The 19,166-nt window shown below is 43.1% G+C and overlaps 1 protein-coding gene across 2 annotated transcripts in view; it reads left to right on the forward strand.

The window, feature by feature from the left end:
• The window catches only part of HMCN1 (hemicentin 1), a 482,637-nt gene that overhangs the window by 385,752 nt on the left and 77,719 nt on the right, over positions 1-19,166 (forward strand). For both annotated transcript variants that reach the window (XM_068240141.1, XM_068240142.1), the window contains exons 90-93: positions 857-1,027; positions 4,162-4,332; positions 5,370-5,540; positions 10,579-10,749. In XM_068240141.1, coding sequence (XP_068096242.1) covers positions 857-1,027; positions 4,162-4,332; positions 5,370-5,540; positions 10,579-10,749 — 684 coding nt within the window. The remainder of the gene's footprint in view (positions 1-856; positions 1,028-4,161; positions 4,333-5,369; positions 5,541-10,578; positions 10,750-19,166) is intronic.

The following is a 19,166-nucleotide window of genomic DNA, read 5'->3' on the forward strand; positions in this document are numbered from 1 at the left end:
TCTGCTATTTATTAATATAATTTAGAAAATAGATTTTATTTCTGAAATCTTGTATTTTTAATTTGGGTCCACTTCAATGCTGTATTTGAAAAGATTCCAAGATATTGACCTTGGTGCAGGAAACTGCACTAAATAAACTGCAAACACACAGTGCAGTATTTTGTATGTTATTATCAGTATATTATTTATATTTATAAATAGTATATTATACATTTATAAATAGTATATTTTAGTATATTATTTATTTTTATTATTAGTATATTATTTAGTGTATTATATTGTGTGTGAGGTCCTGTTGGCATAGTATATGCTTGTAACTGCTGTGTGATGCACTCCTAGTGCAACCATGGTACTCCAGTAGCGTGGCCGCTACTATAGTAGTAACCATAGAAGCGGTTGTGCTACTGGGGTACCACAGTCACTACTATGGTAATACGTTTCAAGGACACGTTACGCTGACAGGACTGTGTGCATGCGGTGATAATAACCCCCGCTTTGTGCGTGCAGTATATTTAATGCAGTTTCTTACATTGACTTTATTGTGCTATACACAGATTTTTTTTTCACTTTGCTCAGTAAGGCTTTGCATTCTTCTGAGATTCTGAAGTGTTGATACTATTCAAGATTGGATCTGCCAAGAGCACTTTACAGAGATTTCCAATGTAAACTGACTACTAACATGTTCTCTCTTGATAGGCACAACTTCATTTGTTTTGAATGTGGATTTATTATTAAATTATGTAAGAATTATCCACATTTCTTAAACACAATCCTGGCAGTTACTGAGATCTCAATGTATGAAATTAAGGACATAAACATATGGAACTGGTTCTTTCATTTCCTTTATTTACTTCAGTTGATGGAAAATGGAGTGCTTGGAAACCCTGGGGTCCATGCAGTAAGACGTGCGGAAAGGGAACTCAGAAACGCATAAGGCTCTGTAATAATCCACTTCCATCTTTTGATGGCTCCCTTTGTAAAGGAGAAGATACACAGACACAGATGTGTAATGATCGCCACTGTCCAGGTAAAGGTGAAGACAATTGTAATCATTTTATAATGTTGTTTTCCATATCTGGTTAACCACTTCACTACTGAGGGTTTTTTCCCCTTCTGTACCACAGTAATTTTCCCCTTTCAGCACTCCTTCCATTCATTTGCCTTTAACGTTATTACTATTTATCACAATGAAACACATCTATATCTTTTTTATTTCGTCACCAATTAGGCATTCTTCGGGTAGGACATTTTGCTGAGAATTATTTTATTCTAAATACATTTTAACAGGAATAATAAGAAAAATCATTTAAAAAAATCATTATTTCTCAGTTTTTGGGCATTATAGTTTTAAAATAATACATGCTACCATAATAAAAACTTTTTATTTGCCCATTTGTCCCAGTTTGCAACATTTAAAATATTTCCCTAGTACAATGTATGGCGCCAATATTTTATTTGGAAATAAAGGTGCATTTTTTTAAATTTTGCGTCTATCACTAATTACAAGCCCATAATTCAAAAAATAACATTAATATACCCTCTTGCAGGGGTGCAGCTAAGGTTTTTGTGGCCCCAAGCGGACTGTAGCAAGAGGCCCTATCCTGCGGCGCGCGAAGCGCGCCGCGGCGAAAAATGGGTGTGGCTATCCCGCATAAGTGGGCGTGGCCATGACATGTGGGTGGAGCAGGAGGGTGGATTGGGGCGGGGCTGTTTGCGGGGAAAAAATGGATGTTGGGGTGATTGAGGCGCGCGTAGCGCGCCGAAAGATTGGCGCGGCCATGACATTGTATGGGCGAAGCTTAACCGTAGCACAGCAAATATAGCCAACTATGACCATTAAATAATAAATGCAGCAACAGTTACCCCAGACACCAGAAAATAAAAACGCAATTTGGGCCACATTTCAGCAGAAATCAAACGCAATTAGGGCACATTTTCAGCAGAAATCAAACGCAATTAGGGCACATTTTCAGCCGAAATCAAACGCAATTAGGGCACATTTTCAGCAGAAATCAAACGCAATTAGGGCAGAGTTCAGCAGAAATCAAACGCAATTAGGGCCACATTTTCAGCAGATATCAAACGCATTTAGGGCACAGTTCAGCAGAAATCAATCGCAATTAGGGCCACATTTTCAGCAGATATCAAACGCAATTAGGGCACAGTTCAGCAGAAATCAATCGCAATTAGGGCCACATTTTCAGCAGATATCAAACGCATTTAGGGCACAGTTCAGCAGAAATCAATCGCAATTAGGGCCACATTTTCAGCAGATATCAAACGCATTTAGGGCACAGTTCAGCAGAAATCAATCGCAATTAGGGCCACATTTTCAGCAGATATCAAACGCATTTAGGGCACAGTTCAGCAGAAATCAATCGCAATTAGGGCCACATTTTCAGCAGATATCAAACGCATTTAGGGCACAGTTCAGCAGAAATCAATCGCAATTAGGGCCACATTTTCAGCAGATATCAAACGCATTTAGGGCACAGTTCAGCAGAAATCAATCGCAATTAGGGCCACATTTTCAGCAGATATCAAACGCATTTAGGGCACAGTTCAGCAGAAATCAATCGCAAATTCGCAATTAGGGCTGCGGCTGCAAAAAGAAAAGAATTTACTCACCTGGCAGGCTGGCACTGGCAGAAGTCTTCTCTCCCTGGTCTCCTCTCCCGGCCGGCTTCTCAGGCGCGCAGTTCCCACGGAGCTCCCTCCCTGGCTTCCTCCTCCAATCTCCTGCGCTGATTCATGCAGGGCTACGGGTCGGGAAGATGGCCACCCGAAGCCCTGTACTGGAGACATAGTCTCCAGAGCAGGGCTTCGGCGGCGGCCATCTTCCTGTAGCCCTGCTCTGCTCTGCCAGCCCGGCGGGGCTGCGGGGAAAAAGTGACGTCACGCCGACGTCACGGAGCCGCCGAGGCCCCTAAGATTGTGAGGCCCCAAGCGACCGCTTGGTTCGCTTTATGCCTCGCGGCGCCCCTGCCCTCTTGACATATATTTCAAAAAGTTTCAGTCTCTAAGTCTTTATGTAATTTTTAATTGTCATTTTTTATATGCATATACTTTATTTAGGTAACTATGGGAGAGTGTGGGAGGTAAAGGGTTCATTTTAAATTGATGTCTTTTTATTACAATAAATGTATGTAGGTGTAATTTTACTATTTGGCCTCAAGATGTCTTCGATCTTATTTCCTGTTAGCGTACTATCAGTACGCGAACAGGAAGTAATGCATGGGCGTGTTACTTCAGTAGATACAATGACTGAAGGCATCTCATTGATGCCGGCAATTATTGATATGGGGACTTAGATCAGTGAATGAGAACTGCATTCCCATTCATTCATGTCCCCTCTAGCGAGTGGTGGCGAGAATATGCATGGGAGCAAGCGGCAGCCATCCGCCGCAATAGAGAAATAGCTACATCCCTGTGCAGGGACTGAAGTCCTGCGGGACATAGATATACCATCTCAAACCACTTAAGTGGTTAACACATTTCATTGTTCTATTACTGAACTCAATGTAGCTTAAAGTGATATTGTCATGAAAATGTATTTTTTTTTCCATTAAAACATTGAACACAGTGACATGAATATGAGACTGCTTTGACTTTGTTTGAATGCATATTTGCACCTCACTAAAGCTTACTGATATTATTTCTGGCTGCAGAACAAATAATCAGATGCATTCCTAGAGAAGTTATTAGTAAGCAGATAGAATATATCAAGTTATCAGCTCTCCCATGGATACAGCAGAAGCTATATTGTTTACACTTCTGACAGTTTTACCCTGCAATGGCAGGCTTATCAATTGGCAGCTAAATGAAGTGTACAGCATGAGTTTTAACACTTGAAAACAAGTCATATTGTTTTAGCTATTAAGTTCATGCTGTTTTTAATGCTTTAGACTATAGATTAAATTTAATGAGAATACCACTTTAAGATTTCATATAGGACTGTGCACACCAGGAGTCTTTAAATATCTTTGATTTAAGGATGAGTAAGCAAACTAAACAAATTAAACCTTTTGATGTAATTTTTTTGTGATCATCACTAACTTATTTTCTTAACACTGAAAAAGAACTATCTGAAAACAGGCAATATTTACATATTTGATTTTCTTTTTACATAGATATTTGATTTTGTTCTTGTAATTTATACAGTGGATGGAAAATGGTCAGCTTGGGGTAGCTGGACCCCCTGCAGTTTATCTTGTGGTGGAGGCCTTCGACAAAGGAGTCGAGAGTGTTCCAGTCCAGCACCACAATATGGTGGACACAAGTGTAAAGGGAAAAACTATGAGAATGAGTTGTGCAATGAAGACTTGTGCCCTAGTAAGCTTATTTTTTCATGGCATGATTTCAGATTTGCTGGCATAGTAAAACATATACAAATTTAATAAAGGCTAAATGTTACTTTGTTCTGGTTAGCTACAGGTCAGGTGTGGGGTGTTTAAAAACATAAGCCAATTATTTTTTTGATCAGGTTGGGTGTCTGACGATATTTATATCTTTTATAAAATAAGTATATTCAGTATAATACAAATATACTTGTTTGACTTAAAGAGGAACTGTAAATAAACATTTGAAAATCAATAGCCGTACACCCTTTCCCACAATAAATGTTCACCTTTTCTCAAATGTATCATCAGGGATGCCTGTCATCCTGATATTGAAGTGAAACCCCTCTTATTGTTATTGAGCATGTTTATAGATAAGGCCAGTTGGTGCCATGCATTTTTTCATGTCTGCTAGCGGTAAAGATGCTAACCTGCAGGATCACACAGGATCAAACAAAATGAACAAATTACACAGAGAGTATCAATCACTTTTTTTTTATCTATATTCTATTTTTTAACTTCTCTTTTTGCAGAGTTTTGATTAATTTCCCACCTACTACTATCTTCCTTTAAAGTTCCTCTTAAAGGTATAGGACACAGTAAATTCTATTGTGTATAAAAGGTTCTAAAAACTTGCTTCTAGTAACTAAAAAATATTGGAATGGATAGACTTCCATAATGTTGCACATTTACACTATGTAGGGAGGGTTCATGTAATGCAAGTGTTGTTACTGGCACAGGAAGAAAAAGTAACCAGTAGCGTTTCATACGTTCAATCCAGTACCTGATGCTTTTCTGTGTCCAAAGGCATTTCATATAATTAGGGAGAGGCACATCACTGCTCAGACATCAGAGACACGAAGACCAATACAATAGCATTCTAATGTCAAGAAAAAGTATTCCTTCTTCTATCATAATTCAGGTGTTCTTTTGAGATAATGATTATTTATTTGAAATATTAATTGTTTATGATATAGTGCATTGATAGCACTGCATTATAATGTCAGATCTACATATTTAATGATTTTGTAGTCCATGGAAATTGGGGTCCTTGGAGCTCATGGGGAACATGTAGTCGTACATGCAACGGAGGCCAGAGGAAGAGATATCGATCTTGTGACAGTCCAGCACCTTCAAATAATGGACGAGGATGTTCCGGCACAGACACAGAAATACACAAATGTAACACAGAACTGTGTCCTGGTGAGAGTTTTATCTCTGAATTTTTTTTTATATTAACATCATGTTTTGCAGCTTAATTCACAAAAGAATCTGAAGCTTCTTATCTATCATATGTTACCAAAGGGAGTGAATATTGCATACAGTGCAATGCCTAACAATTTTTGGGGGTATCTTGGGATAACGGCAGCATGGTGGTTAGCACTCTCGCCTTGCCTTGTAATGTTAGCACTCTCGCCTTGAGGCGCTGGGTCAGGCAGGGCACTATCTACACAGAGTTTTGTGTTCTCTCCGTGCCTACGTGGATTTCCTCCAGGCACTCTGGTTTCCTCCCACATCCCAAAAATATACAGATAAGTTAATTTGTTTCCCCCTAAATTGGCCCCAGACTATGATCCATACACTACAAGATACATTATATAACTATGATAGTGATGATCATAATCAGCTAATTATGATTATGCAAACTTTTACTTACATTTTCACAATTAGGCCTATACATAATTAACGATTTGTAAATTCAATTGACTTCATGTAAACATTTGTAATTTCGTAAATTTTGTGCAATTTTTGTGTGATTTCATGCTGACTTTAGCAGTGAATAGCAAAGCCCCCCATACATGCTATTGACACCAACATTGCTATATATGTTAGTAGTTTTTTTTTTTAAATCGATCTTAAAAATGTAAAGAAAAAAATGTTTTTTAAACTCATAAATGTTACAGTGCTATTAACCGCTAAAGTGGATACAAAATTATGTGAAAATGTTCACAAAATTATGAATGATTACAATTACAGACAAAATTATTTACGATTTTTTTCTCAAAATATCACATTATGATTACACATTTAGATGCCAAATTATGCCTATGCGAAATTTGTGCTCATCACTAAACTATGGTAGGGATAAGATTGTGAGCCCCTCTGAGGGACAGTTAGGTGACAAGTTAACAAACTCTGTACAGCGCTGCAGAAGATGTTGGCGCTATATAAATACTACAGTGTTGCTCGGATACCTCATTATCCTATTCGAGTTTGGTCGAATTTGGATAGTAAACTATCCGAATTCACTCGAAGTTCAATATCCGATGTAATCGAATATCCGATTCGACCTCGGATATCCGACGTCACTATCCGAGTCTGTATTCGAGTAAAATATTCGAGCTGGCCTTAAATAGCTTGTAAAACTTGTTTGGAGGTCAATGATGCATGAAACCACCTTTTTTTATGAAGTAAAACATCAAGTGATTAGGTGGTGATGTAGTAGTTATAAAAAAGGTATCAAAAATAGTTAAATAACTTCATGAAAAGTGTTTGCATGAGAAGGTGTGTCCAAAATGGGTGTTGGAAGTCTTCATTTACGTCGTCTTTTTCTTCTTCTCCTATATCTTCTTCTTCTTCTATATCTTCTTCTTCTTCTTCTATATCTTCTTCTTCTTCTTCTATATCTTCTTCTTTTTCTTCTTCTTCTATATCTTCTTCTTCTATATCTTCTTCTTCTATATCTTCTTCTTCTTCTTCTATATCTTCTTCTTCTATATCTTCAATATCTTCTTCTTTTTCTTCTTCTTCTATATCTTCTTCTTCTATATCTTCTTCTTCTTCTATATCTTCTTCTTTTTCTTCTTCTATATCTTCTTCTTCTTCTTCTTCTATATCTTCTTCTTCTTCTTCTTCTATATCTTCTTCTTCTTCTATATCTTCTTCTTCATCATCTCCTTCTTCTTCTATATCTTCTTCTTCTATATCTTCTTCTTCTATATCTTCTTCATCTTCTTCTATATCTTCTTCTTCTTCTTCTTCTTCATCATCTTCTTCTATATCTTCTTCTTCTTCATCTTCTTCTATATCTTCTTCTTCTATATCTTCTTCATCTTCTTCATCTTCTATATCTTCTTCTTCTATATCTTCTTCTTCTTCTATATCTTCTTCATCTTCTTCATCTTCTTCTATATCTTCTTCTTCTTCATCTTCTTCTTCTTCTTCCTCTTCTTCTCTATCATTATATTATGTGTCTTGGTTTTCCTTTCTTTTCTAATATTTTTTTTAATTCATTTGTGGAAATATTTTATTTTAATAACACCATCGTTATGTTTGTGTTGATGGCATAATAGGTAGGTAGTGGCACATTGCAAGCCACAGCACCTTTTTCTGTGTACCCTGGCGGTGGTAAAACACATACATCAGCAGGAGGAGGAAGTAGTTGCAGCTATTGTAGTGTGGTGGTAATAGCTGGTAGGAGAGTAGGTGGCAGCAGAAAATAGTTCTTCTTCTGTTCTCCCTGGCAGTGGTAGCAGCACACAGACAGCAGAAGCTCAATGCAGCTACAGGAGGAGGAGTAATGTGTGTTAGGCAGTGTGATGTGACTGACATAATAGGCCCTGGGTCCTAACGGTGGTTCCAGGGCCGTAAATACACAGCATGAGGTTCCAGACATCGGTCGTGAAGCCCACATTGTGTCCAATACACCATTGGGACAGCACAGTTTTCAACCCGGACACCTCTAAAATAATTACAATTTTTTTTTTCTCAAATTAATGCAGCTATTGTTGAGCGTAATAGCTGGTGGCGCTTGGGCAGCAGCACCTCGTAATGTGTTCCCTGGCAGTGGAGAGGAGACACAGACAGCAGGAGGAAATATAACAGCAGGCAGCGTGAGGAGGATAAGTGTGTGTGGCAGACTGGCATTTGGCAGCAGGCAGGAGGGCAGGCAGCGAGACATAGTAGGCCCTGGGTCCTAGCGGTGGTTCCAGGGCCGTAAATACACAGCATGAGGTTCCAGACAGCGGTCGTGAAGCCCACATTGTGTCCAATACACAATTGGGACAGCACAGTTTTCCACCCGGACACCTCTAAAATAATTACAATTTTTTTTTTAATTCGAAATAATGCAGCTATTGTTGAGCGTAATAGCTAGTGGCGCTTGGGCAGCAGCACCTTGTAATGTGTTCCCTGGCAGTGGGACACAGACAGCAGGATGAAATATAACAGCAGCAGCAGCAGGTGTATGTGTGTGTGCCAGTCGTCACTTCATGCCCCCCTCTCGCCGACAACAGGGGCCATGAATTCGCCTTCCATCCAAGCCTGGTTCATTTTGAGAAACGTCAGTCTGTCCACAGACTTGTGAGACAGACGAGATCGCTTCTCAGTGACGACTCCACCGGTTGCACTGAAGCAACGCTCTGACAGTACGCTGGAAGGGGGGCAGGAGAGCACTTCCAGGACGTACTGCGCAAGCTCGCTCCAGATCGGCAGGTGCTTGACCCAATACTCCATGGGATCTACAGGGGCCACGTTGTCAAGCCCGCTGAAGGACCCCATGTAGTCAGCCACCATGCGGGTCAAGCGCTGCCTGTGACTGGAGAAGGATGCTGCTGCAGACACCTCCTCTCTAGTCCTTGGCAGCTCTACACTCATGTTGAGCTCTTGGGTCAGAGACAGCAGGTCTGTGGTGCGCGAGCGCTTGCTGCTGGTGGATGCAGGCACCTGCTGCTGCCTCTGTGCTGGCTGGACAGTGGGGGTGGATGTCTGAGGGAAGGCTTCCTCCAAGCGCTCAACAAGGGACAGCTGCAAAACCCTCATTTGTTGCGCACGTTCTCCTACTGCAGGCAGGAACTGGCTGAGCTTCCCCTTCAGACGTGGGTCCAGCATCATGCAGATCTAAATGTCCTCCCTCTGCTTCATCTGGATCACCCTTGGGTCCTTGCGCAGGCACCTCAGCATGTGCGCTGCCATTGGGAACAGTCTGGCCACGTCTGTTGGCACATCATCGGCAGCCCCAGAGCCAACATTGCTGTCCTCCTCTGCCTCCTCCACCTCATCCTCTCTCCACCCCCGCACCAGTCCAGCTGCGCTCTGCTGCTCCCCCTCATCAGCAGCAAGGTCAGGGACCTCCACCAACTCCGAGCCCTCCTCCTCAGAGGTGGCCTGTGAAGCTGCCTGCAGCTCCTGCTGGTCCAAGGCTGCCACTCCCTCTTCCACCAGTGCATACAGGGCCCTGTCCAGCACACACACCAAGGGGACCCACTCGCACACCATTGCATGGTCCCTGCTCACCATGTTGGTGGCTTGCAGGAAGGGTGCCAGGACTGTGCACACCTGCTGCATGTGCCCCCAGTCCTCCGTGGAGATGATGGACGGGAGGTTGGTGGCGGCACGCCCAGTTGCAGTGAGGGAGGCAACTGTTGCTCGTGCAACGTACTGGCTGACAGCCTGCCTCTGTTCAACCAGACGCTCCAACATCGCCAGGGTGGAGTTTCAGCGAGTTGGAACATCGAGCATGAGCCGGTGCTGTGGCAGGTGCAGCTCCTTCTGCACCACTTCCAGGCTCGCCACGGCTGCAGGCGAGTGCCGGAAGTGACGCACAACCTTCCTTGCTGCCTCAAGAAGTCGGTCCATCCCCTGGTAGGTCCGCAGGAACTTTTGGACTACCAGGTTCAGGACGTGCACCAGGCACCAGGATAGTGCACTCGGATAGCACAGCCCGGATAGTTAATAATATTCGAGTTCGGTATTCGAGCTCGAATAGTGAAAAAAGAGCTAGGATATCCGAGTAACTCGGATATCCTAGCTCAGATGAGCATCACTGAAATACTATATAATAATAATAATTAAATATATTCACTGGACAGGGGGGGGGGGGGGGGTGTTTAAATGAAGATTGTGAAAATTGAAACCCTAGGAATGTGTTTTCTGTGCATTGATGTGTAAGTTACACAAACATCAGAAATTATTTCCTATTCTTTGATTGGTTAAGAATGTCTGTGAAAAACTGAGGCTGGATTCACAGTGGTCAGTTGCATAACACATGCTTTAAAATGTATGTGAACTGCTATGGGGACTAGACATTTAATGTAAAACCTCCATACAGCGAGTTAGAATAACGTGATCCATTACAAAGCAGTACTGTGAACAGCCAAATAAAATTGTATGGACAGTGAGTTGACATGCAGAATTATTCTGCAACATAACTGAGCACTGTGAACTAGGCCTCAATGGCTTGAGGAAACCAGTACATTAAGTACAAGACACAAACATTAATCCTGCATTTTTTGTGTTTCAGTTGATGGTAACTGGGGCCCATGGGAGGCATGGAGTAAATGTTCTGTGTCCTGTGGAGGTGGGCAGCAGACTCGAACACGCTCTTGTAGTCAACCTTTGCAGGCAAACAGTGGCCGGCCATGCCCAGGAGATGCCACACAACTGCTTAGATGCAATGTTCAAGCATGCCAGGGTAAGTTTACATGCATAAGTAAAATGCTTTGAAGTGTACCTGAAAGCTGGATATCTTTTTTTATATAAAATGTAATTGTATGCTGAAGGATTATTAGCTGCATACTTTTACTATGTCTCTATGAAGAATGGAATGGAATGCAACATCAGAGACAAGATAAATAGTAAGAATGCTTCAGAAGATAACAAATACATATCTGTATTTCAAAAGGTGTTCAGGCTTCTACTCAATTCACTTTTTCTCCTGAGTTTTCTCCAAGGTGATATTTTCCCACCATGTCAATACATGGCCCATATGCAATTCACAGTTTCACCTGAGTTTTCTCCTATGTGATATTTCACAACTTGTGAATAAAATGCCTTTTAACTCTTTCCACTCTTATGTCCCGCATAGTAGGATATTGCTATTTTCGCGTTGCACTTGTATGAGCGCAGAGCGGGACATAAATATAGTGCAGCCCGGCATGTAGACTACATGCCCACACAGGAAGTACCCCCCTGGCTGAAAGCAGAAGTGCGCGATCAGCGCTACCAGGAAGCGTCAGATTCCTTGCAGATTGCAGATTCCTTCTGGCAGATTCCTTCTTGCAGAGATGCAGAGAGGAGCAATGGCATCCTCTGCAGCACGCAAAAAAAAATGTCAGCAGCTGAGGTGGTAAAGCTGCTTATGGAGGACAGCAGCAAAGGATCAGATGTACAGGATTCTGGTGATGACAGTGACTTTACTGTCGATGATAATGATTATTGCTACAGGGATGACACTGATATTGATGAGGCTGATGAAGGGGGGGGGGGGGCTAATGAAGATTTGGAGGCTGCTGAAAGTGGGGAGGGTGGTAATGATCACAGAAAATGGGCAAGTTTCTCTCCTACCAGTGCCTGCTTGCTGCATAATTTTCCCTTTACTGTGTGTAATGCAGGGGTACAACTTTTTGCAGCTAATGTTCCAGAAACTGTCAGTGGGTTTTTTGAACTTTTTTTTACACCAGCCCTATTACAAGAAATGATAAATGAAACAAATAATTATGCAGAAAGGAAGTTAGAAAATAAACCTCCTTCACCCAGATCCATCTGGAGGAACTGGACTTATGTTACTATGCAGGAAATAAAGGCATACTTTGGAGTAATTCTTAGGATGGCACTGCAAGAAAGGGGAACTATCCAGGATTTTTTTCTCAACTCGGTGGATCAATTACACCCCCTTTTTTGGAGATGTCTTTTCACGTGAGAGATTTAGGCACATGCATTGGATGCTACATGTTTCTCCACCCATCAGTAGAGATGGCCCGAACTGTTCGCCGGCGAATGGGAACCGGCGAACTTCCAGTGTTCGCAATCACGGAGAACCGCAAACTTTTCCGGAAGTTCGATTCGCCCCTCCTGATGTTCGACCGCCTGCTACAACAGGAGAAAGCCATCAAACAGTATCTCTACAACTACAGTCAAATGACACAGTCTGGGGAGATGGGGATGTTCTGGCTGAAGTACTGTACATTGATGCGAAATGCCTGCAGGCTCATGCGGCCATTTGAGGAAGTGACAAACCTGGTGAGTCGCAGTGAAGGCACCATCAGCGACTTGATCCCATATGCCTTCTTCCTGGAGCGTGCCGTGCGTAGAATGGTAGATCAAGCTGTGGAGGAGCGTGAACAGGACCAGGAACAGGAGGAAGATTTGTGGGATCAATTCTCAGCAGGAGCAGATGATTCCTCAACACCTGCGGCAGCACAAAGGGGGGAGGAGGAGGAAGAGTTGTGTGGGGAAGAGGAGTCAGATGATGAGGAAGGTGTTGTTTTGGAGGAGGAGGATAAGTTGGAAGAACAACCGCAGCAGGTGTCACAGGGGGCTTGTGCTGCTCATCTTTCCCGTGGTATTGTTCGTGGCTGGGGGGAGGAGGAAAACTTAGCTGACATCACTGAGGAAGAGCAAGAGGAGATGGATAGTACGTCTGCATCCAGCTTTGTGCAGATGGCATCTTTCATGCTATCCAGCCTGTTGAGGGACCCCCGTATAAAAAAACTCAAGGGGAATGAGCTGTACTGGATGGCCACACTACTAGGCACACTAGGCGGAGATGTTTCCAAATCACCAGAAGGCAGAAAGGATGCAGCCCTTGCAGAACAAGCTGGCAACTGTGCTTTACAATGTGTTTAAGGGTGATGTCACAGCACAACGCAATAAAGGTACCACTGCCAGTAATCCTTCTCCCATGTCCATGCAGGCAAGGACAGGACGCTCCAGCGATCTCATGGTGATGTCGGTCATACGGGCATTCTTTAGTCCAACGCCTCGCCTTAGCGCTTCTGGATCCACTCTCCACCAAAGCTTCGACCGGCAGGTAGCCGACTACCTGGCCTTAAGTGTGGATGTAGACACTGTGAGCAGCGATGAACCCTTGGACTACTGGGTGCGCAGGCTTGACCTGTGGCCAGAGCTGTCACAATTTACCATCCAACTTCTGTCTTGCCCTGCCTCAAGCGTCCTGTCAGAAAGGACCTTCAGCGCAGCTGGAGGCATTGTCACTGAGAGGAGAAGTTGCCTAAGTCAAAAAAGTGTTCAGTACCTCACCTTTATTAAAATGAATGAGGCATGGATCCCGGAGGGCTACTGCCTGCCTGAAGACTAAGTCAGTCCCCACACACAGCATCTCTGCCTGCACACCGTGTGACTGCCTGCTCCATGACTAAGTCGCTCCCCACACAGCATCTCTGCCGGCAGGCCGCTTGACTGCCTTCTCCGCCACCACCAACAGGGTCCAGGACAGATTCCTGAATTTTTAAGACCGCTATAGTATTTTTTCTGGTGCGTCTACATGCCTGCCTAATTTTTCTGGCTGCGCTGCGGCTGCAACAACAAAACAAAACAACAAAACAAAAGGCATGTACATGTGTCAATTCCCCTTTGTGATCGTTACCTTGCCGCGGTGAAGGGGCTTGCGTATCACATTGAAGCAATGACCGCTATATGAGTGTCTCGGGGGGTGGCACACCAAAGATAATAAGGTTGTTGCTTCATTGTGGACAGACCAAATTCGATCAGCTGGACAGTCACTGTTGTTCTGTCATTGAACTACCTCAGCCTGGCGACCATATGGGCTTGAAAACCGCTGTCGCCTGCACTCTCACCAAGGTGCGCACCAGTCCAGCATGGCCATCACCTTTATGCTGCAGTGGCCATTTTCACAATAATGTGCCTGGTCTTTAGAGGGGTTAATCACTGCAGTCCTCAAGTGGTTAAAGAAAGCACAATTAGTTTCAAAGGAAGATCAAAGTACGAGATGTATAATCCTCAGAAACCAAGCAAGTGGGGGCTACAAGTGTTTACTATGGCTGATTGTGAGACTGGATACCTTTTTGCGTTTGAACCGTATTAAGGATCTGCAACTACGGAAAGCTTGCCAAGGCCAGACTTGCTGTTTTCAGCTCGCATTGTCCTTATCTTTGTACAAATCTGAAACAAGCCACTCATGGACACAGATACCATTTATTTACAGATCGATTTTATATCACTCACATATTGGCACAAGAGTTACTAAAAGAAAAAAATCACATACTGTAACAGGAACTGGCCATGCACAATCGTAAAGGTCTACTAAGTGCAATAAAAAAATTAAATTGAAGGGTGGTGAAGTTCTTGCTTAGAAACTTGACAGTGAAGAAATGGTATTGGCATGGTAGGATGAGCGTTTTATATACATGCTTAGCACTTTCTACCCTGCTACTACAACGACACAGCAGAAAAGAAGGAAAGGTGGAGTAAGTAAAAATGTTGAGAAGCCCACAGCAGTCATAGAATATACTAATCACATGGGAGCGGTGGACTGATTTGATCATTATGCCAGTAGTTACTCTTTCAACAGAAAGTCTCTGAAGTGGTGGAGTAAGACCTTTTTTTTGGTTGTTGGAGCTGGCAGTAGTGAATAGCTTCATAATTGTCATCCAGTTGCATCCAGATGAACCAAAGGATCATATCAGCTACCGCAAGAACCTAATTCTTGAGCTGGTTAACGGACAACGAGCCTCTAAGCCTCAGTGGAGATATGGCTGCCCTTCTTTATTGGACGTGGAGGAGCGTCTAAATGGTAGCCAGCATTTCATTGCTCTAATGCCCAATTGAAATACTAAAGATTGCACAGTGTGCAGTGACAGGAAGACACCAGGTGGCAGGTGTAAAACCACATATTATTGTGAAACTTGTTTACACAAGCCAGGATTACAACCAGGAAATTGCTTTAAAATTTACCATACCTTGGCCAACTTCTTTGCTACCAGCCAATGGAAGATACCAAACTGTCCATATAGGGTATTCAATTAAATGTTATAATGTGTTCTTTAAAATAAGACATACCATGTTACTATGTTACTTTCCGTGTTACATTGGGAGAGGGAGAGTGCATTTCTGTAAAAAAAAAAAAAAAAAGAAAGAAACTCTGAGCAGAAACTACTGCCTTTAAAAAAAGGCTCTGAGTGGAAAGGGTTAAACCACCAACAAGCAAACAAATACGCAAAATAATTTTTACAGTGTCTTTTCACCTACTTTTTGGTACTATTGCCATTGCAAAAGTCTAAAACGTTATTTTAAATTGAAGATGAAAATCTCCTAGGAGAAAACTCAGGAGAAAAAGTGAAATGCATATGGTCCACTGCCTTTTAAGCCAAGGGAAAGCAATAAAAAACTAAAAATAATTGTGATATTACCTTATCTTCTACTTCTTGGTATGTTTTCAATTGTAAAAAAAACACTAAAAAGTTGTTTTCTTCAAAAGATCTGAAAATGTAGCCAAGCATTGTGTGGCTTAACCTCCCTAGCGTTCTGGACGAGCTAGGCTCATCCAGAGACCCCGGAGGTAACCGCTCAGGCCCCGCTTGGCCAATTTGAATATTTTTTTTAAACACGCAGCAAGCACTTTGTTTGCTGCGTGTCTTACCCGATCGCCGCCGCTCGCCGCCGATCCGCCGCTACCCGCCGCAATACAGGGCCCCCCCAGCCGAGACCCCGTGCGCTGCCTGGCCAATCAGTGTCAGGCAGCGCTGAGGGGTGGATCGTGTCTTCCTGTGACGTCGTTGACGTCACGACGTTCGTCGCCATGGCGACGGGGAAAGCCCTCAAGGAAATCCCGTTCAGAACGGAATTTCCGGACGGGACATTGCGCCGGCAGCGATCGGAGGGCAGGGTGGGACGCCACAGGAAGGGGGGAATCATGTAGCTGGCGCTAGGCTAGCTACATGAAAAAAAATGTGCAAAAAACGTTACCGTTTGGGCAGCGGGCAGCGGCGGCAAGATATATACCTTCTTCCTTGTGTTCCACCGCATACTCCTCGCTCTAGCGGCTGACGTCACTTCCGGAAGTGACATCAGCCGCTAGAGCGAGGAGTATGCGGCGCAGAGGGGAGAGCCCCGAGGTGAGGGAGAGGGGGGGAACGTCCCCTCTCCCCGCCGACTGTGGCCAAGGCTTTCCCCTCATGCTGCCACCCCTCCAGCCCCCACAAAACGCTCCCGAGCGGGCCCCGGGGGGGGGGGGGGGGCTCGCGGGCCCGCAATGAAATTCTGCAGGGGGGCCCGGTGGGGCCTAGTTATGCCCCTGCCCTAACCACTTCCCCTGCATAAACACCCTTTTACACCTCAAAAGAATAATATGGCAATAACACGTATTATTGTAAGTAAATCATTATATATAATGACCTATTATCGTAATTACATCATTACACATCTTAAAGACATATATAATTGTTAATTACCATAATTACATCATTACACATCTTTATTTATCGTAATGTCACATATATCAATATAATCCACATATATCGATATAATCGTCAAATATCATAATAAACATTCACAATATCAGACAATGAAAGTCTAGATTTAGTTTCACAAACCTCTACATATCAATCGTACTTTATCGTTTCACATAAAATTTCGATATTTCACAATGGCGCCAAAACATTTGCAAAGTTGAGTGAAAAGTTACAAAAATGATAATTAACATTAAAAAGATAGCTGTGCCCAAATATATTAGCGCTATAATTAGCTGATCCGCCATTTTTTTACTTTACCCAACATTGGAGAGGGACGTGGTCAGCTCCCTGAAGCTGACAGACATACATTTCTTTTTCAAGAGAGAGCTACCTAAATGCAAAGGAGACACCTGTACTTGTCTGGAGATGGTTATTCTCCAAAAATCTTATTGCCCACATATTATTTTGTGAGTATGCTCCTCTTCTATCCAACTTTTTCCAGTTATATAAACATACTGCACAATGGGGCTCCCATTGTCTCTGTGTTTTGTTTTCAAGGTTTTCTCCTAGAATCTCCCAAGTTTTCTTCAAAATGTAAATTCTGAAGATTACATAGTAACATGGTTAGTTTGGTTAAAAAAAGACATTCTTCCATCAAATCCAACCGGGGAAAAAATAAATAAAATAGTAATAAATAAAAATAAATAAATAAAAAATACCATCATGAAACTGCACATATCCTAGTTGATCCAGGAGAAGGCGAAAAAACCTTAAAAGGCCTGGGCCAATTAGCCTTAAAAGGGAAAAATTCCTTCCGGACTGCAGATGACAGTCGAACAAATCTCTGGATCAACTCTTCTGGGAATTAGAGATGGCCCGAACCTCCGATTTTCGGCTCGCGAACCGGGTTCGCAAACTTCTGCCAAAAGTTTGGTTTGCGCGAACTTCCGCGAACCGCAATAGACTTCAATGGGGAGGCAAAAAATAGAAACACTTACGCTGGCAACAATAGTAGAGGAAAATATGTTTCAAGGGTCTAACACCTGGAGGGGGGCATGGCGGATTTAAGGACAGAAATCAAAGTGGGCCTGATTCACAAAGCGGTGCAAACTGTTAGCACGCTGGTGAAATGCTCCTTATCATGCCTAAACTCAGTTTAGGCATGATAAGTTTAGGCATGATAAGTTTAGGCATGATAACTATAGCAGGGCTTTTCAACCTTTTCACTAATTGTACCACTTTTATCGCCTGATAAATGAATGTTCAAGTACCACCAGTGTGCCTGCGCAGTAGATTGGACGTGATTGGGCTTGGCTGTTTCTGCTGGAGCCTGAACGGAGAACAGCTACTGCGCATGCACACCAACAATGAGAACTTTGGGGCTCCCAGTGCTGTATCCCTTTTACTGAGGAGGAAGGGGGAAGCCTCTTCAGGATACAAAGGTCTCCCCCTCCCCCGGGGGCACTTTTTTCTTACAGGTACACTTTAAGAAAAAAGGGCATATGGAAGAGGAAAAGTAGGAGGTATTGGCGGGGAAAAGATTACAATTAGATTGCTAGCCTACAGATTGTCAGTATTGGCAATCTGGAGGTAGATTGCCAATATAGGTAGCCTTGCAAGTTCCTCTCCCCCACCATTGCTTAATTATAGGCAGCCTGGCCCCACCACCAGAGAGCTGAGAGCTAGGCAGTGACTCACCACAAAGTTCGGCTCTCCCTTGCTCACTCCTTGCTGTGCTGCCCTGCGATATAGTTCACACCTCATCATCGGTAAGCCAGCCGCAGTGAAGAGACAGCCAGGGAAACGGTGCACGGTGATGGCATGTATACTTCAAATACAGGAAGTGAGCAGTGATGACACTTTCTGTATCTGCGCCATCACTGTGCACCGGTCGCCTGGTTGTCTCTTCCCCACTGATCTGAGGTCTAAAGTATGCTGCAGAGCAGCACAGCAAGAAGCTAGGGAGGGGGAGCCAAACTTTGTGGAGGCAGGACATGATCAGGACAAGTGTCAGGTGGACAACAAAGTGGCAGCCAAACCTAGTGTGTACCACCTGGCCAACAGCAAAGTACCACCGGTGGTACGTGTACCACAGGTGCAAAGCCCTGGTCTAGAGAGATTAGCCTGTCTAATTAGGCCTTATCAGCAAGCAAACAGCAGATGACAGTTGGAAAATGGCAGTTGAAAATTGACGGTTAAAGAATGCCAGTTGAAAAATGGCAGTTGTAAAATGACAGTTGAAAGATGACAATTGGAAATTGGCAGTTAGAAAATGACAGTTGGAAAAGGACAGTTGGAAAATGGCAGTTGAAAAATGACAGTTGGAAAATGGCAGTTAGAAAATGACAGTTGGAAAATGGTAGTTGGAAAATGGCAGTTGAAAAATGACAGTTGGAAAATGGCAGTTGGAAAATGACAGTTGGAAAATGACAGTTGAAACATGACAGTTGGAAAATGGCAGTTAGAAAATAACAGTTGGAAAATGGCAGTTGAAAAATGACAGTTGGAAATTGGCAGTTAGAAAATGACAGTTGGAAAATGGCAGTTAGAAAATAACAGTTGGAAAATGGCAGTTGAAAAATGACAGTTGGAAAACAGCAGTTGAAAAACAACAGTTGGAGAATGGCAGTTGGAAAATGACAGTTGGAAAATGGCAGTTGGAAAATGACAGTTGAAAAAT

This window comes from Hyperolius riggenbachi, chromosome 6 (assembly GCF_040937935.1).
Source record: "Hyperolius riggenbachi isolate aHypRig1 chromosome 6, aHypRig1.pri, whole genome shotgun sequence".
Lineage (NCBI taxonomy): Eukaryota > Metazoa > Chordata > Amphibia > Anura > Hyperoliidae > Hyperolius > Hyperolius riggenbachi.